The following is a 21,023-nucleotide window of genomic DNA, read 5'->3' as shown; positions in this document are numbered from 1 at the left end:
TAGGGTCTCTAATTCTACCCGTATTAAGTACATGATGTAAACTAGGCCAAAGTCACAGAAAGCACATGTTATTGTAATCACAGAGAAAAATATCCTAGGCCTGTTTTCTCCTCCGAGTTGGTAGGCCTGTTTTCTCCTCCGAGTTTTCTCCTCTTTCATTCTGCCACCAAGCCACACAGCCCTGACGCTGTTGGTATCTCTGTTGTGTCTAAATCTAGTAAATTTCTTACATTATAAACGAAGACGCACGTGGTTTAGGAAATTCTTTTCATTTACAACAATTATTTCGTTAATGCGATGTCATTTTTTATAAGAAGTGGGAATCGAGGAAATGGTGTACAGAAGCGTAAAGTAAGCTTTTCGTTTTATTATATTTTTTTTCCAAAATGTGTTGTGTTCTCTAATTCTCTATTTAGAGGTTAAAGCCTATTCTACAATATACTTTTTGTTCCCTGTTTTTTTTACTATTTTTTAATTTTGCCTTTATGCTTCTTATCCCGTTTTTGTTTTCTGTCGTCCAAGATAAAAGTTAACAAATTTCGGAAGAAACACATGACAAGAAATACATTGTTAATAAAACGGTTGAAAAGAGGGAAAAAAATACGAAGTAAAAAGCAAGAAAGAAGAAACAAAAAATACATTGTAGAATAGGCTTAAAATTCAGTTTGTTTAGAATAATACGATTATTTTGATTTCCCCTGATTCTTGTTAAACGTTTGCATATTGTATTGATTATTTACTTAAAAAATTGTTAGAAGTTACAAGATAATAAACATATCAACCATATCATTAATGATATAGTTACGTGAAATCTATTACTTCTAGGCCTGCATTCCGTTTCACGCATGAAGCGCACGATGTATCATTTATCTTTGTTATTCATCAAATATTAAACAAGGATAAATGATTATTATGCATTATGCACATCATTCATGAAACGGAATGTACTTTAAATCATTTTCGTCGACAGTGAATTGGTGATTTATAAAGACACCGATATTTATGTTTATTTATTGCATTTCATGATATTGCATTCCCCATATCCGGGAAAGGGAGGGGTTTCAACCTTTCCCTGAAATTTTTTATTGATTATTTCATTTTGAGAAGGTCTCGTTAGTACACATTCTGATAGCATACATCCACTCACATCGATGCCTAATAATTTTTCACTGCTTTATTAATGAAAACATCTTATTTTGAAGTGGCCAATTAGTGACTCTATCGAAATTTCTCTTTTATTTTTAATTGTAAAAACATACAATTTTATTTTTGACTTTGTGTAAGTTTTCTGCTGTTACATAAAATTTTTTTGTTATAAGTAATTTTAATACTTCTATTAGTTCGAGCATACAATAATAATATTAAAAAATTGAACATTTTCTTCCATCTTGTAGTAGCTGTATTATCTTTCTTTAAAAAAAAGTCTTTAAAAAAATAAGTAAAAGTTACATGATGTACAAAACGTAACTTTTTTCGTCTTTAAAATGAGGAGATATTAAAAGTTGTAAATATATCCAAATGGATTTCATTAATGTTAAAAATTGTAAATTATAATAAAATTGATACAATAATGTTCTTTTCAGTACAATAGCAAAATCCTTTTTTTTTTGGTTGTCATTCCGGTACATGATACATCCTTGAGTTAATAGAAAATCCCCTCCGAAGAAAATTTCACGATACGCCCATGTTGCTCTTCTAAAATTAAGGCAATTGATATATCAAACTGTGATTAGGCTGCGTGGAATCTTGAGACATAAACCGTCGAAGAGATAACACATTTTGATGGACATGAGATGGTCATTGTGTATGGGAGTAAAATTAAAGATGTCACTGAAATACCTATCTCTTGATCTATCTCTTGATTATTGTAACTTAGATTCTAATATAAAGCAATATGTTATTCATAATTTTTTTCTTATGTATAATTTAATGTATCGATGTGACTGTTAACTTTAATTTTCTAATTTAATTTCTAATTTTATTATATTAGCTCAATGGCCACTTTAATAAGAAATCTACAGCTCAGTCAAAATTAAAGAAATTAAAGAAGTCCGAAATTGATGACAATGAGAGTATTGCCAGTACAGATGAAGAATTTGCAGAAGAAAATTTAAGGTAACAACTAATTAAATACATTAGAAGAATATGATAATCAATGAGTATTATAAGATTTTTACTTATAGAACTGAAGCACAAAGTGAAACTGAGGAAGAGGAGGAAACTGCACAAGAAAAACGTTTGAGGCTTGCAAAGAAATACCTTCAAGAAATTGAAGAAGAAGGTATAATTGTATTTTATACCTTCAATAAATATTTTTATATTTGATCTATATTATTTTGGAAAGAGAGAAAATGATCTTATGTAACGAATAAATTTTGATATTATAATAGAAAAAGATAGAGCAGAATTTGAAGAAGGTGCAGTCGCGCAGAGATTACGTGAGGAATACTTAGAAGAAAAAGGTCGATTAAAAAAAAATGTAGCAATATATTATACTGGCCATAATCATCTCATAACATTGAGATGTAAAGAACATAAAGCCTCCATTACCTGTATCTGCCTTTCAAGCGATGGCAGTATATTGTATACAGGATCTAAGGATGGCAGTTTAGTCAAGTGTAAGTGTTTATAAATTTTAGTGGTGATTACGACGGAACTATTAGAATATGGAAAATAGTCGAAGAATCACAGTTAATATTTACGCAAATAGTTTTGACAATAGCATTGATGCGATTAAATAATTCTCATCAATGAAAAGAATTCTTTATCAGTGGAGACGACGGACACTTTTTTTCCAATGACACTTTCCAAATCAGACCCGAGTCTTCTCTAGACGAGGAAATAATAATTTTTCAATAAATATTAATTTTTAAGAATTAGTTTGTTAATTTAATATATAATATTAATAAGGCTCTTACGAATATCAATTTAATAATAGTGAATTAACTTACGTTTCGACTTTTTTAACTTGGTTATCTTCAGTGGTCTTATTCGAATTAATTCTATTAAATACCTAATGATTTATACATATAGCATTTATGTATTTTCATGCGTTTTATATGATTTATTAATTGCGAGCGTTTAGCGATATTAACAGTAATTTTTAAGTTTAACATTGAAAATGACCCGATTGGGGTCGAAACGTCTGTTGCATATGGTCTAATTGTTTATTAAAGTTTTTCTCATTCAAGATTCAGAGTGATTCGTAGCCCTTTTATTATATTATTTAATTTCTTTAAAAATTTTTGAACCATCTTTCACATTTGATGTAAGTTTAATATTCGATCTGGGAGATCTATGCATATATCTACTGATATGTGAGACCTAACGCCTGATCCGAATGATTAAAGGTATCTTAGACCAAGTTTCACAACTCATAGTTAAGTCTTAACCGAGATTCAACTTATTCATTGTCACTTTTCAATTCTTGAATTGAAAAGAGATAAAAAACAAGTTTGTACCTCAGTTAAGAGTTAACCATGAGTTGTAGAACTGGACCTTAATCACAGATGGAGTCATTTTTGACTCCTTAAACGCGAAAAATCGCATATGTAGACGCAAATAAGATTGAACAGATCGCGAGTCAATCGCACTGAGCAGCGAGCCAATCGATGCCTGAAATATTTTAGCTTAGATATAATATATAAAGTTCTAAAAATAATAATTTAAATAATTATCTGTTTAAATACTATTATTTATTGTGAAATAAATTGATAATTATTTATTAGGGTCAGTAAAGGAAAAGACGAAATTAAAAGCCATCAGAGGAAATAGAGGAAAGAAGAATCCTGGAATGAAATCCATACGCTGTTTGGCGATTAGCACGGATGGAAGATTCCTTGTGAGTTTAAGTGAAATCTTTTTTCATTTTATAAACAAATTTAAGATAAAGACAAGTCTTTTTTATAGGTAGTAGGAGAGAGTGGATGCAAAGACATAAAAGTATTCTCTGGTGATATTCTTAACCATATAAAGGATTTAAAAGGTCACAGAGGTTTAGTATCTGGATTGGTATTCCGTAAAGATACTCACACGTTATACTCCGCTTCCGAAGATAAGAGCGTGAAAGTTTGGAATCTAGACGATATGGCTTACGTTGAATCTTTGTAAGTTTTTATAAATCTGATTTGGTATTTTTATATTATAGTATACATTTTATATTTTGTCAAATATAGAGGATAGACGAAATATACTTCTTTTAATAATAAGAGATTGGTATGTCATTTTTTTTGTCTTCAATACAAACAGAGTTCACTCTTGTTGAAATAGAATAGAGGCGCACATGCTTGAGTGTAGCTACTGTGTAATGTTATACTATTTTTCTAGCAAAATATCTTTCAATTGTTTAAAAAATATTAGCGAAGGAAATCTATTTTTGCTCTGCTTTTCAACACTATAAATGATATTAAAATCAGATACATTGATCAGGAAAAATATTGACATTTTGCAAAATAGAGCAATTTTGGAAAATAGAATGAAAAGCAAATTTCGTTCTTCAATATCATTTATATAAACAATTGAAAAATTAAAAGAATAGTACAACATTTCATTGGTAACTATTCAAGCATTGTATGACTCTATTGCAACAAGGAATAAGAAAAAACATAAAGATAGTGATAGACTAACTTTCATAATAAAAAAATGTATTTCCTAAGTTATATTATTTTGTCTAACTTCTGTATACGTAAATATTGAATTTGTTCATTTTATCTTTAAATTGTTTCTGATTGTGTCACTGTTCTTATAGATTTGGGCATCAGAACGCTATCACCTCTATTGACGCGCTTTCACGAGAGCGTGCTATCACAAGCGGTGGTTACGACGGAACTATCAGAATTTGGAAAGTAGTTGAAGAGTCGCAATTAATATTTAACTCCAATAGCGCCGGTAATAGCATTGACGCTGTTAAACTTATCAATGAAGAAAATTTTTTTACTGGTGGAGATGACGGACAACTTTGCGTTTGGGGGTGTTTAAAGAAGAAGCCGCTGTGTTCGATGCCGCAGGCGCATGGTCTGGACGAAACCAATGGTCAACCAATGTGGATTTCAAGTATCGCCACATTATTAAATACAGATTTAGTAGCATCAGGTGAATTATTATAATGTAACCTTGTATTCATGTCTATTATCTATATTTTTCTTTTTTTGTTAATTATTCAATTATAATTTCTAGGATCATGGAATGGTACGATCAAGTTATGGCACTGTAGTGAAAACTTTAGATCTTTAAATTTGTTGTTTGAAGTTAAATTGATGGGTTTCATAAATGCGCTAGCATTTACTCCTGATGGAAATCACCTTATTGCTGGTGTAGGTAAAGAACATAAAAACGGTAGTTGGTGGCAAATATCTGAAGCAAGGAATTCTATTGTTATTATACCATTAGTGCATAAGCAAAAGACAAATAAATAAATTAAATAAATTTGTATAAATTTAATCTTTGTACTAATATGTATATACATATAGACTACTTTATATATATATATATCTTTTTTTATTAATTATGGAACGTTTTACTTACCTTTCACTTTTAATTATATTCCTAACTCAAAAATATCTCTTAAATAAAATGAAAATAAATTAATTTGATAAAAATATACCAATTATATTAATGCTCTTACAATATCGATTATCTTAATGCGATGAGAAAACTACACTCCAACAATGGTTTTGATGTGAATGAAATGAAAGAAATATTGGTCCACAGTACAAGTATTTATTCTGTACAAAAGTTGAGTTATAAAATATTATGTCCCTATTTTAGGTTTTGTTTTAGTCTTGTATACCATGCCGTCTTGAGTACATTCGTATAATAACAATATCGTCGCATGGAACGCTCGCGTCCGTCCGAGACGATTCTCCGCGTTTTCATTACTTCATTTTATTCTGATATTTCGTGGCAAATAACACGCTTTGCAAGACAAGCCCAGCTTCCACAACGATCCGAACGATCACCAGCGTTCCGCTCGTACGAATCTTGGACTCACCGTGTACATATAAACCAAACCGACTTTAATTCGCATATTTATTCGAGTCAACAAACAGTAGTACAGCGAGTGTACGCTACTTCTTGTGCATTCTTGCGATAAGTTTTCAAACGAGTGCGATATATAGGCCATCCTTAATTGGGGGCATACCACCCTTCCATCGTGTCTTTTTTCTCCTTTTTTTTTTACTGAAGCTGCTTCGCGCTCCTTTCTCTTTCCCTTTTTCTCTCCAGGCCGTGAGGGTGCTGTTCAGTGCGTTTTTTTAAGGGTCCTCAAGCGACATCGTTTTCCGCAAAAGTACGTTCGATTAAATCTCTCCCTGTTTCTCCCCAGGCCGGCATTAATTTCCGCGAGACGGACTCGGGGGCTTAATTCGGCGGATCTCGTATATTTCTGTTTTCTCCCGCACGTTCGGATCTCTTTAAAAAAAAAAATATTTTCTATTCGCTGTCATTTAATTGTTCGGCTTTTAACGCGATTAATAGTGTGTAAATTGACGCGCGCTGCGACAGGCGAATGTCTCTTCTTTTTTTTTCTCCTTTATGGGATCTCCATGTCTCGCTGATTGCCAGTCTTTCCTCATAAATCTTCTCGCTTTGGAAACTAGCCAGATTTATCAAAGTATCAAAGAGTCGCCTTTAATCTAGGATCTAATAATAAATGAGCCTCGCGTTTGACAAAACCGTCTGAATTCGACGCCGTTTCCTCTGCACAGAGCGGAGTTGGGCGAGCGCTATTTCATTTCCCTTAGTCGATAAATCACTTATTCTTCCGCTTATTCCTATCATAACGAAATATGCCTTTTTTCTAATAAATATCTGTGATCCATGGGTATTGTTGTTTTATTGCACGACAGTCGAAAGCGATCGTTTTATTGCTATCGGAAATACTATAATCTTGCCCAATTCCGCTACATATCGTCCCTTGACGATTTTTCTTTCCGTCGTCGAAACGCGATGAAAGAAAGTTACAACGATTGCGGGGAGAGACGCGTCTTTGGTATGCAATTGACGCTCGTTGCATGTTAGATATGAATCGGTGTTATTCCGAGAGGATGTTACATAGTTGGAAAATTTTTATCAAATTTAACATATTTTACGGGCCTCCAACGGTCCACTCAAATTTTGTGTTAATTTAACAAGATAAATATATGACAGAAAGTAATATAAATATTATGTAAAAAAATTAATACAAAAAAGATAATGCTGACAAAATTTGTAATCAAATTGTGAAATCCAATTTTTTTCAGTAAAATTACACGTATTTTATTCATTTATCTTAGAATTTACGTTTTAAAACACATTTATTTTAAAACACTTTTTTGTTATTTGACAACTTATTCATAAATTGTGTTACTTTGAAATTAAAAAATGTTGAATGTTAATTTAACACAAAACATTTAAATAACATGATCACTTTATGTTAAATTAATATTCAAATATGTTGAAAATTCAACACAAAATTTTGACAAGAGAACTTGAGTGGATCGTTTTCAACACAAATACAAAATGATTTTACTGCACATCATTCATCTCGCCGCGAAATTGTCGTTTAGGAAATTGATGCTCGTTGTAATTCCTTAAAGCAAGCGATCGAATTTCTATCAGATAAATGCAACGTAGGAAAGAAAAAATCATCACGTGTTAAAAACGCACATATTTTCACGACTACCTTATTTCTTGCTTATACTGTACGATTTCTTACATAACAGTCTGAGAGACTTTACATATAGAAACACTTGAACGGTGCGGTAATGATTTATGTTCGACTGACGTCAGTTACACTATCACGAATAAAGCGAGTCTTGTGTTATCTTTCTCGTGTTCGTACAAAGAAAAATAAAAGGAGAAAAGTAGCTCGCGTGTGCGGAGAATATTCATTGTTAATTATTTCTAACATTAAAAAGCGAACTTAAAGTTATCACGATGATATGATATCGCACTTTTTAGTTTATCAACAGCCATAATCCTCAGATGTAAAAAATATTGCGTAGCCCCTTCAGCAGAAACGAATTAATGTTACGGAAAAAATTCGTTGTTTATAAAATGCACGCGATATTAGCAACACCTGTCGTTAAAACGTATTCTTTTTTTTATTCTTTGAATGTACTAAAAGTCATTGATCTTTTTATTTGGATTGTTTCCAGTTTTTGTCACTTTTTTTCTGTATTATAACGTATTAAATATCGGAAAGTGACAGTAATCGTTAAATATGGCAGTTCATTTCTCGAGAAGAATTGCTTTTTGAATGTGATAATTGTTTTCTTTTTTATACTTCACGCAATACATACGAATGAAAAATATATTACATTTTGTGCTATAAAAAAATTATTTATGAGTTTTTTATATTAATAGCGTTCTCTAGTTATAAATTTAGTAACAATATAGCAGGAATAGTAAATCGATTCAAAACATTTTTTTTTTAGATGAAAATTCTTAGGTCTCTTTTTTTATAGCGTGACACAATGGTCAGCTTTGAACGTTTAATTAAAATAGAAAGGAAGCTGAATATAGTAGAATGTAGTAGAATTTAGGAACCACGTTTTTTTTTAGGTCGATGAAACTTTTAATTTGTCCGATATGTATAGTTATTAATATCTTTGAATGTAAATCGTGAAAGACAAATGTGAAAAATCCTTATTATGTACGTAATGTCTTGTTTCAAAGAAACTGCTTTTTCTCATGCGATAACAAGCGATTGAAATAGAACAGACTAGAATTTGCGAACTAGTTGTCAAATGCTGTTACTTGCCCGCGATTTATACAACGCAAGTGGAATAAATCGCGCATATCTCGTGCATCGACCATTTCTTTTGTACTAACAGCAGGATCGTAAGGTAGGACGGTCCGCTTTCTGGCCTTAACACACAATTCACCATAAATTGCAAGAATAATTTAGCCGAATGCAACCAGCATTTATTAAATCGAAAGATAAATATTGCTCACGTTAAGAAACCCTTTCCCTTCTTAATCGCCAAAGTTGTGCAATCTTACGTCGCGACATCGCGACAACAAATTCCCGAAAACTACTGAAAGCGGACGAAAGTCGTGATTTTAAAAAATGCGAGAAATCGACGCGATCGACACGAATTTGACGATAAGGACCGAACCCGGCGAGTGCCCCTTCTGGGCCATCTTATTCCTCACCCTTCGACTTTTCCGAGTAAACAGGGATGATTCGCGCAAGATATCATAAATATAATACAGCTAGTTCCCCTCTCCGGCCCGACGCACGATATCTTTCCACTTCCTTCTTCCATTTTTTTAAATTACTTTCGTTTGCCATCGATATATACTTCGCTATATATCGACATACATATAGAATATACCTACATAAATTATGTAACATCCTGCGCTCCCTCGCGTAGGACCACGTACATCCTCTTCGCACCGCTTCTCCCCCTCCCCCCCCCCCGTTCTTTCACTCTTACGCATTCACGTTGCACGCATAACGCATGCACGCATTGCGTTTACATCAGGCCTGTCCAATTTGAGCTCCAGAGCTGAAACGCAAAGCCATTGACGCAAGAAATTCAATGTAAGATTTTAGGAACTGCAAAATGTTGATAAGCGTCACTCAAATACGTATCAATACTTTACAGTTCTCGAAGTCTCACCCACATTGAATTTTTTTCCATCGATGGCTTTGCGTTTTGGACAGAACCGGAGCTGAAATTGGACAGGCCTAATTTACATGAACGCGGCTTTTTAGATACATCGTGTGCTTCACCCTTATCTTCCGCCACGCTCTTTCTCGTCACTTTTCCCTGTGCCCTTTTCTCTCCCTCTCATTCTTCCCGTATCACGCGTGTGCAATCTCTCGCGCAGTTTCCACGACCGGCTCTCCGTGCGTCTACGCGATATAATGTGTCTTGCGTCCGCTCGTTCACGTCTCTGCCCTTTTTTTTTTTACACGAAAAAAATTCATTTATTTCCCCTTTTCTCCGCGCTCTGCTATCTGCGACCTTCAGCTTTTTTCGGTTGATTATGGCGATTTTCCCATTTTCCTTCGTTTCCTCTTTTTTTTTTTTGCAACCGGCGGCTGCTCGTTTAAATACTATTTCGCTATAGTGGACTACCGTTTATGAACGCTATGCTACTTTGTATTGTATCCTGTAATGCTTCGTAATGAACGACTGGTACTGAATGTGCATACTGGTGAACACACGCAATCTATAAGGTCCCGTTCCAAGGATACCATACGCGGCGGTCGAGCCGAGCGCCGCACGAAAACGACGAGCGCGCTCGTTAACGAGCCCCCGCTCGTAGACACTGGCGAGATTTTTAATTAATATTCCGATGTACAGCGCGGACGAGAGACGCCGCGTCTCATTAATCACGGAACGCGCCGCGCTCGACAAAATAATCGTCCGTGCGAAAAAGAGTGTCGCAAAAACGGATAGTCGCTATTAAAAACGCGTCGGACAGCTTTGATCGGACTTGAAGCGAAATTGATCTACGGATCAAAGTATCGAGATCGGCGTCTCGGAAAGGAAGCTAAATAAAATATTATTTTATCTTTTCGGCGGATTTTTTTTGTCATTTTTTCCCCTTCGTTATGCACGGAGTATTAATCAAAATTTTTTGACCTCACTGTTAATTCTGTAGTGTCAAATTTAACTTAATTTAAGTCACCCCTATTCCTGCTCAATATATCGTTATTTTATAGTGTCAAATTTAATCATTGTTTTAGTATAAAATAACGATATGAGGAGCAGACTTTCGAAATGCGTTTTGTTCAAAATTTGTAATTTTCAGAAAAACGAGAAAGAAAGAAACTACATATTTTACAGAAAATAGCAATATGTCAATCCAAGTAGGATGAAATATTAAATAAAATTGCTAAACAATTGTTAAAAAGGTTAAACAAATACATTTTGTTTGTTTTTAAAAAGCATAATTAGTTAAAATGCATTTCGAAATATCTGTTTTTTCAGCATATAAATTTCAGCACGTAATGATGAAAAAATGCTTCCTGAATATCTTAGAGTAGCTTATAATATAAGTTATTCAACACTGAACACTACGCCATTTCTAACTATCTCTAAAAAAAATGAAATTTTGTACAAAACGCATTTTGAAAATCTACTCCTCATGTATCGAATACAAGCAGTGGCAATTTAAATTACGTTAAACTTGACACTATAGATTTAACAGTGCTATTAATTTAAATGAGTCCGTCGTTTCACAATAAAGATGCCGCCGCGTATGCTAGCCGTGATGTCGAGAGTGTATGGGTCCTGTACGCTCCGGTTACAAAATAATATATGCAACGTGAGAAATCACGATCCGGCTAAGCGTTGCTCCACCCTCTGAGCCTGCTTTCCCGTTTCAATTAGTACTCGCGTACTTTGGTTACGGATAGTGTAATCATAGTTTACAATTAACCGCTCTGCGTCCTCTGTCCTCGTTAAAAATCTTAGACATCAACATACATTCACATTTTTTTTTTATTTTTATAATAAACCGTTATTAGAAACCTATCCTCGTATTCGCTATGCACTTTAATATAAATTTCATCGTGTTTTACCGTTTATTTAATCGTTAATTTGTTTATTTACAGTGACGCGTATCTATTCGAAATTCGCTTTATCCTCTTTCTTTTTTACTCGTTAATTAATTAATTAATTCATTACAAACCGCGTGGCCGTGCTTGTCAGCGCGGCAGATATTTTACCTTCGATCTCGAGAAGAGAGGAACAAGTCTTCGTTTTTTTTTTCCCTTTTCTTTCTTTTTAACGCGTGAGAACGCACGCGGCGTGCCCCTCTCGTTGGCGAGACAACCGCGCGCGAGCCCCGCATCCTTTCTTGTTCTCTTGCACACGCACACGAGTGGATGATTACGTAAGTGAAGTGGCATTACCGAACGTAATAGCAGACGGGGAACTCAGACCTCCTCGGGATGGACGTGAAGCGTATCCTGTTCTCGTTTTTCCCTTCCTTCTTTTTTTTTTTTAAATTCTACCTCGGACGTTTATTTACACGCGTTTAAATTGCATCGACAGGTCCGCGGATCGCGCGGACCGAAATATAGATCTGACTCGTTAATACAGGCGGCGTCGAATCCTCCTCGCGTACAATTACACGCAAACGTTACATCTATTTACATACGTTTCTGAACAAACAAACCCACCGCAGATGCGTTCTCTCTATCTGCTGTTAAAAAAATACATTTTCTTTTCCTCATTCGGGGCAGCAGGACGCCTCACGTCTCGCGGTCTGCGGCACGGATGTCCGTGGGTGTATAACGTGGTATTGGACGTGATGGATGGATGATGGAAACGAAAAAAGAGAGGGGAGTAAAATAAAAAAAAGAGGGATAAGTTTGCAGTGAGCGACCTTGTCTATTTTCTATATCGAATAATTCGAGTCTATATTATTGTTATAACGTATTCACTTATATCGTCCGCGCGAATGAGTACCCAGCGTGTACTATGTGTGAATCCATGTACCCTTCTGATCTTTCGCCCTTCGCGTGCGAACGATCGATCGAGCGGCGTTGTGCTCCTGTTATTCCTCGTCCGCACTTAAAATAAATTCGCGATCGACTGTTTCGTGACACTTTCACAATTCACGTAATAATACAACTGTGGTGCAACGAACGAGCGCGTCCGTTCGTAAAGAAATTCGAGGTTCCGTAAAACGTGTTACGTATTTTCTAAATCTCGTAAAGTAAAATCTCACTCGAAGAGACTGAAAATTTAGACTGTCTTGAAAAAAAAGTGAAAATACGGCCACTCTTGTTCGAGATTTTCCACTCTTTTTAAAGTGAGGTTCCATCTACCTTGGTATTACACTTCAAAAAAGGGATTGAGATTTCACTCCTTCGAAGTGAATCTCATTCTAAAAGAGTAAATCTTACTTTAAAAAGACCGAACAAGAGTGGCTGTCTTTTCACTCTTTTTTCAAGACTGAACAGACTAAATTTTCAGTCTTTTTGAGTGAGATTTTACTCCATGAGATTTAGTAACTGCAACTACTCTGGTTGAAAGATGCCGATAAGTATCCTTAATATTGATAAATATTCATAGCTTAAATGAATATCTAAAGGATCATTAAGATGCAATAATTATATATTATTAATGACATATATATGTATATTAATAAACATATGATTGAGAATGAATGATGAATTATGCTAATAATTATGATAATAATTGCATCAGCACATTTCAACCAAAGAAGAATATTCATAAATAACATAAATAAGTCGTTATTTGACAAATTTCAAATATAATAATGATTGTCCGCGAATACATCTTACTTAATATTCGCTTATAAACGAGACGTGAGTTTTGAATCGACGATCAATTGGAACCATAAAAAGATTTTATCGACCAGCTCGCTCGTCGCTAATTGCTGTTGCAGCAACAAAACAGAAGTGAAAACTACAAACCAATGATGGATGGCGCGTGACACTCAGACTTACAATACTGCTGAACTTTTGTTTATTCACAAACGTATTGTTTTCAGTTGACTGCAGTCATTCGCTGCTCTCGCGATCGTAGATGCGAATGAGGACGATGAACTATGAATGGATTTCCGAAAGCGAATCGGTCATGTCGAGTAATCTTCAAAGTAATGATTCTCTCATTTCGCTACTTAAGATTCTGAATGAAGATTTCTTTCTTCTATTTTCTCTCACATGCACGCAATCACGCATTCCCTCGCTACGGTACTCATTTCCCGTGTAATTCGTATTTACAATAATTCGTTAGTGCAATCGCACTCGCAATTGTATTTTTTTGTGGACACGAACGAAAAAGTACTCACTGCTTCGTCTTCCGTCCACGCACGCACACGTGGATGTCATGCGGAAGATGAATCCACGAGTGTGTATACATGAAACGTGTACACGCACAAGTCTTTTTCCCTGGTAATGTGAATAAATAAAATAATAAAAAAAAAGGGAAATGTAGAAAAGGATCAATATAAATCGGGAACATGATTGAACTGATTAGGCACCATGTATAAGTGTGAACAGAAACATGATTCGTATGCTATGAACAAAATGAACAACGAGGGAAACAATAAACGACGGGGGTAAGGGAGGGTTGGCTCCGGGGGTTCGTTCGTGCCGCGATTACCGCTCCACCCCCGGTGCCGGCAGTACGTTAATTTGTTCGCTATTAAATTTGATATTTCACTAGCAAATATAGAATATCGAGTGTTGAATATTCGTTAGCGTAATGATAGCGGATAATAAATATAATACAGATCTATAGATAGAAGTCTCAGTATAATACAGCTATTATACAAATCTGTCTTTTACTCGATTTCGCGATTCATTTTCTCTCGCACAATATTCGTTCGCTCGTTTCTTTTTCTACGCTACTTTTCTTATCCAACGGCTCGAATCAACGATATTATACGCTATCCTTGACTCGTGACAATGATGCAATTAGATCTGTCATGACAGAAATTCGCCTAAGTTCGTGGCTCGCGTCGATTTGTTTAATGAGCACATATACTCATATCATAATTGCATAATGCACATACACGCGCTTACATTTTCTCTCCGATCCACGCTCTTTCTCTTTCTCTCTCTCTCTCTCTCTCTCTTTCTCGTTTCATATTATAAGATTTACCTAGAAATACGGCACTCTTTCTTAAATCTCCCCGGCCCCCCTGTTGCCCGTCGGCATACAAGGCGGCCACAAGAGCCACTTGTACATATTCATTAGGAATTTATTTACACGCGTGCTAACTATCCTACTCGCGATCTCGCATGCGAATTCGAATGATCCTTCGTCCTCGGCGTCCTGCGATTGGCCGGGCGGCCGCGGCGATCGGCCCGAACTTAAACGCCGCATGAGAGACACGATTAATTCCAGACGATTCCTCTTGACTTTTCAAGCTTTCGCTCGATACGGATCGTCTATTCATCGAGGAACTACGGCGCGTCGTATTGACGATTTCGAGTCCATATAGTATCTCTATGAGGTTTTTCCGAAAGCCATTCGCGATAGGATCGTGATCATTTTTCACCGGATTATTACCGCCTTGGCCGCGAACCGAAAGCATTCAAGGATTTTCAGGTACTCTTTTCTCGAGGCACGGCGCGCTCGCGTGATCGCGCTCAGGATAAACTATTTCCTTGCCGGCCCCGAGCGAGGACCCCTTAACGAAGGACCGTTCGTCGTCGATGGCTGAGCCCATGCGGCATTTTTCCATGAATTAAACATTCGCTCGAATTAATCACGTGCGATCTGACGTTATTCGCGTACATAGGCTTACTATACTTAATATATAATAGACGTCCTTCTCTCGCGTACACTTCTCGCTTTCGGTCGAGGATACTTAGCACGCTGCCACGACTTCTGCTCACATCTCTCTTTCTCTCATATTTGAATAAATACCTACAGTTAGCGTAATGATAAGAAGGACAACCAATACGACTACCATTTATAGTAGTGATAATAGTGGGCGTGTACTATAAGTAGTGTCTAATAGTAGCGCTTCTCTTTCCGTCTTTTCTTCTCCACTTTCTTTCCTACTTCCCGTCCTATTCCTCGTCTTCATCTTAGAGAACCCCGCTAGTTCTTTAATTGTAGTTAATATGGCGCTGCCGCTCGTGTGTCGTGCATGTCTCTTCTCTTGACGTGTCTCTTCTTTTTCGTCTTTTTTTTTTCTCTCTCATTCTCTTCGTCTTTTCTGTCTTCTCTGCTATCTCTCGAGTCGGCGCGACCATGGATCGTGCGTGTCTCACTACGATCGAGGGACGGCCGAGATACGCGCGTGTCTCGCGCGCCTCTCAAGAAATCAATTAAACGTAGGATAATCACAGAAGAAGGGGTTTCGACGCATGGGATATACGACGTTCTCGTACGTAGCTGGTATTGTCGCTTCACCGTAGCAGCTGCTGCAGTAACGCGCTCATCAGCAAGCTACCTGTCGCTAGGATTAGGCTCGTGTACCGAACTTGCGTATGAGCGTACGAACTTGCGCTGTTGTATGTCAGCTCCTCATTCTTCACCACTTCGTTCGGATGATCCGAATATTCCTCTGCGAAACACAAAAAGCAAAATAATTATCAACCATTGATAAGATACATGACATCCACACAATGGAGTATTAAGGAACATAAATTTTACGATTTGTTAGTAATAATAGAAAAACGTTTTTCTTGAGAAAAAAGATTGAAAAATAAAGGTAGGTGAAAAGTAGAATTATCTATTATATAACTATACATTTTATTCTTTTTATCCTTTATCTATTTTAAATAATCCATTGCATCATTCAAGTTCAGTATTCATAGTCAAGCTCAGTATTATATTTAAAAATTGTTTTAAGTACAATCTCAGAGTTGCCACAGAAAATTAATTTTAAAATTCCCTGAAAAAAACTTTTTCAAGTTTTCCAGATGAAAATGGGAAATTTTCATGATCAATATAAAGTATGTAAAAATTTTAATATTATAAAATATGTAAAAAATTTTAACATTTAGAATCAAGGATTGTAAAAAAGCTACCTTATATTATTAAAAACATAAAAGAAGCTTAATAGCACAATAAAATTTTGTCAAATTCAAGCCAATAAAAAATTAATTAGTATTATTGGAAAAAAGAATACATATGACAAAAAATGGCGATCAGATAAAATTACTAAATAAAATATAAATTGTTATTATTTTTTAAAAATCGTGTAAAGTGCACAAGTTTTGAACGTATTTGACTATAAACATCAAATATAATATTATATTTAAAAAATTATAAAAATTATTTGGAATAGAAGCAGTTTGGAATAGAAGGGAATTGTGAGCAAAGTTCAAAATTCCAGTCTCTTTTATATTTTTTCTTGACTTTTCCCGGTTTTCCATGGCCAATTTCAAGTTTTCCCGGCAACTCTGAATCTCTTTTAAGATGTTATAAATCAATCACAGATTCGTATTAGCATCTTATGATATTACTTAAAACGGTTTTAAAATAAGAAAATTAATTAATTTAATCAAATTTTTAAGAAGACAAATTAATTTGTTCAACCTTTTATATGTTTTAATCCACGATAAAGATGAGGGGTTTGCCAATGGGACAATATCTTGAGATGTGCCGCCAAGGACATCCTTGTGTGGATGTTCAAGCTGCATCTCAAATTTTAATGGTTATTACCATATGCGGAACCACGAGAGAGAAACGAAATCCCTGGCAATTTCGTGTCAACACCTTGGTGTATTCCCTATCGTGCCGCGTCTTGGAAACACCGTTAATGTGTGAGTGACGATCCGTGCACGGCTTATCGGAGAAATGCAAATGCGCGCGTACGTACATTTAGAAGTCAAATTATATCGTGGATGTCAATGCAAAGAAAAAGGGCGTGCAGTGCCGAGATCGACAGATGGTTTTCGTTCGGTTTTCATTCGATTGGATCTTAACATTGCGCTTCACTGACCTTCCACCTGGCATATGTAAAAGCGCGCATATTTACGGCGCGCACTTGCAACTAAATGTAGCGATATGGCTCTTAACGTATTTCGCACATAAATGCGATGTCAAATAGATATGTAAACCTGTCTAAACGTGCTCTCTTCATTTTAAGAAATACGTAATTAAATAAGAATAAGGAAATCCTCGTGTCAGTTATGAATTAAAGAGAAAATGAGCTAGAATAAGCGCGGAAAGTGAGATAACTCGGAAGAACACAATTTGCAACTGACTAATACTGACAATAACTAACGGCGGTCATCATTATTACCTGTTTCTACTATAATTTACTCTGGATATGCCGCAGATAGTCTAGTATTATGTAGATATAACCGTTCGCTCATCATAGATACTCAGAGTGAAGCGCAAGTGTGTATTAAAAGAAATTCAACTGATACAGCGAACATTATCATACTTCGACTGTCAATTAATATCGATTTGAAACGGTCATTAATAATTACCGATGTATCTCATTTCCGTAAACATATTCTCCAAATTCTTTGGAATGGAATTCTCTAAAGAGAATTGAAAATTGAGCCATTCTTGGAAAAGAGTGGTTCAATTTTTAAGAGTGAGATTCACTCTTCAGTATAAGAATTACTTCAAAAGTTTTAAAGAGTACATATATGACTAAACTAGGCCAAATGCTTCTTGAGCAAACAAAAAGAAATCGGGAATGGATTAATCTGATGAACTAATCGATGATTCCATTGATTTTCGGACTGGTATGAGTCGCTATTAAATGATTTGGATGAAATATAAGGCACAAAAGTGAGAGAAAGTGCTTTAAAATGATATTCCATCGGGCAGACGAGACAGGCACGCAGCGTGTATGGTGACGACGTGATACGTACTGTTCTTCTTCTTCTGACCGGTCGAAGTCTTGGGCGGCGTGATCGAGGACGGCGATCCATTGTAAATTGGCGGCTGCGGCTGATGCGGATGCACAGGGTAGACGGCCGGTGAGGGTACATGAGGCAGGGTCGGCGCCGCCGTGCCTGGCTGATGTGGATCGAGATCGATGCTGATCTCCGGGTAGAATCGATCTCCGCCCCTGTAGACGATTGGCGGGGCTGGCAGACCGGCGGCGGAGCCGCCCAAAACCGCGGTACTTGTCGAGCTGCTGCTGGGCACGGTGCTGCTGGTCACGGCTACGGCTGGAAAATGGACGACATGGTATTAGATGATTACGCATCAGTTCTTTTCTGTATCCTATGCCCGACTCGATCGCAAAGATGCATACAACAATACAGGATATATATCGTTTTATCCTTATTGTTCACCGAATGTTAAACAAGGATAGTCGAACGCAACCCAGAGTCTAGAAATAACCGGCGACGGTTGAAGAACGACTTCTACATGAACTGCTTCTACATGACTTAGTAGATTGAAAGAAGAATTCGTGTCGTTACGCCGAAATAGCCGCTTGAAGCATGACGCTTGAATATCTTATCGCTGAGAACATCTTAGAACTTGGAACGGTGGTTCTTCACCAACACTATGATTATGTGAGTAGGAAGAATCGTGTTGCGAGTGTTAGTAAATAATTGTATATTTTTAAAGAAAGGATTTGTATGCAATTGATTATAAAAATGTTTATTTTAAGAAAAGTACTTTGAGAAAGTATTTGATATTATTGCAAAAGGTTTACTTCTATGTCTTCATAGTTATCATTTAAATATATGCAAGTTCTTTTATACGTTGAAATAATATATATTTTTAAATATGTATAAAATGACTTCACATTACTGATTTTCCTAGTCATACTAAATATTTAAATTTTACAATATGAAAAATGGAATTTCTTTTAATCTCCAAAATAAAAATCGCTGTTAAAACACGCTGAAAAAAATTCTTAAATCAGTTTTAATGTAGAAAAAAGTACAGATAAGTTTCAGAAACTGTGATTAAATGCAGAGAGAGGCACCTTCGTCATCTTCACACTTTCCCATCGCGAAGGCCTACCGATAGCTCTCCGCGTTATTCTGAGCGTACAACTTGGCGCTGTACCTGCTAACCCCTCGGAAATAAAACTCGCGACCGAGGAGGTACACGCACCCCCCGGCGATATAATTGTGTGGAAGTAGCCGCGCGCGAACTCTCGACGTCTACCGTGAACGCGAGGTCGAGTCTCGCCATGGAATCTTCAATGCTCGAGATGCTACAGAGAGAGGAAGAAAGAAAGAGAGAGAGAGACAGAGAGAGAGAGAGAGAAAGAGAGAGAAAGAGTTCAGAGTTCCCGGCCGGCAAAATAGCTGGTCATTATGGCGCATGAATCGTCTCTGCTGGGGCGGAGGTGGCAGGAAGAGAAAAGGGGGGAGGCAAGAGGGGGACCGAAAGAGCGGGAGGACGCTTCGAGGATGCTTCGGAACGAATTGGGGAGAGAATAGCGGGGCGAAATGAAATGGTAGAATTTATTGTGCCCCGGGACACAGAATTGGTCCCCCCCGGCCGCAACAAATGATGCACGGTAAGAATTATAATCGATAGGGATTATTTAAGAGAGAGACGGCGGGACAGATGACAGGAGGAGAGACAGAAGGTGAGAGGTAGGATAGGAGGAAGGACGAAGAGAAAATGAGCTCGAAAGGATGACGAACGAAGGATGAGTACAGCCTGCTATGGTAGCTGTTCCTCTCACGTAACTGATTACGGGATAATGAATTTATAGACCATTTCTGTTCCGTGCTCCTGATTCTTCTTTCCATTCTCTATGTTTTTTTTTTTTTTCGGAGTATGTACCTTCGACAGAGATCACGCGGAACGAGAAAGCGTGAAGAGTTAAGAGTGTGATTTACACGCGGAATGAAAAGGCGGTGTCCCTCATGCAAACGACACCTGTAATTTTAGATTATGATAATTGAGAAATTAGAATATAATTGCCGCGCGAATTGTGCCTTCCATGGGAAGAAGAGTCTGCGTTTCGGATACCGTTTCACGGGCGATGCAATGCAAATGAAGAAACGCACGCGAGTGAACTCGCATAACGAATCGTCACGCGAATTGTGTTCGCGGAGAATAAGTTTCCGTCTCTCGAATCTTGGAGAACAAAGAAAATCCGTTTCTATTCGATATCTCAAAGTTATATTTCGGAATAAAATAGAATTTTATATTCCCATATTAGAAAAAAAGTCTAGTTATATTAAATGGAATTTTGATGGATTCAATTACATAAAGAAATACTTATAGTTAAAACAATCAACATTCTAATCAAGATAATCGTATAAAAGAAACAATTTTCTAAATTAATTAAAAAATAAATTAAAAAAAAAATTAACTTAAATTAACTAAGATTAATTAATCTAATCTAAGTTAATTAAAAAAAATACAAACCAAAAATAATTTCATTGAACCATCAAAATATTTATAAAAAAAAAGCTCAAATGTGATGAGCAACGCTGCAAAAAATTTTAAACTATAGCTAAATTTTGATATACTTCAGTACCATTTTTTTCATGCAGAAATTTAATTATAACTTTTAGGAATTCTGGTTGGTATGATCAGAATGCATTTTGTTCATATCTTTTGTCGATACAATCAAAACATTTTTCTCAGTATAATGCTTACAAGCGTTTCATAAGTAAAAAAGAATTGGAAATTGGAACAATCTTCCTT

General features: G+C 36.1%; 2 protein-coding genes and 1 pseudogene across 2 annotated transcripts in view; 2 read left to right on the top strand and 1 right to left on the bottom strand.

Annotated features, from left to right (window-relative positions):
• Positions 1-169: 169 nt before the first annotated feature.
• On the top strand, positions 170-5,503 carry U3-55K (U3 small nuclear riboprotein factor 55K). Its single transcript, XM_011054868.2, has 8 exons — positions 170-351; positions 1,991-2,115; positions 2,184-2,281; positions 2,391-2,618; positions 3,729-3,841; positions 3,910-4,106; positions 4,748-5,091; positions 5,176-5,503. Exons 1-8 carry the CDS (start codon positions 298-300, stop codon positions 5,412-5,414), a joined length of 1,398 nt encoding a protein of 465 aa, XP_011053170.1. The 5' UTR covers positions 170-297; the 3' UTR covers positions 5,415-5,503.
• Positions 5,504-5,698: 195 nt separating this feature from the next.
• Positions 5,699-21,023, bottom strand: part of Ephrin (ephrin) — a 64,011-nt gene continuing 48,686 nt past the window's right edge. The window contains exons 4-5 of the mRNA XM_011054867.2: positions 18,263-18,565; positions 5,699-15,993 (exon numbers count right to left, since the gene is read on the bottom strand). Of these exons, the coding sequence (XP_011053169.1) occupies positions 15,836-15,993; positions 18,263-18,565 (461 nt within the window). The 3' untranslated portion in view covers positions 5,699-15,835. The remainder of the gene's footprint in view (positions 15,994-18,262; positions 18,566-21,023) is intronic.
• LOC147909265 (small nucleolar RNA SNORD36) lies at positions 10,941-11,013 on the top strand (annotated as a pseudogene).

Source organism: Acromyrmex echinatior, chromosome 6 (assembly GCF_024713525.1).
Source record: "Acromyrmex echinatior isolate Ae372 chromosome 6, ASM2471352v2, whole genome shotgun sequence".
Classification (NCBI taxonomy): Eukaryota; Metazoa; Arthropoda; class Insecta; order Hymenoptera; family Formicidae; genus Acromyrmex; species Acromyrmex echinatior.
This window is presented reverse-complemented; position numbering and strand designations above follow the sequence as displayed.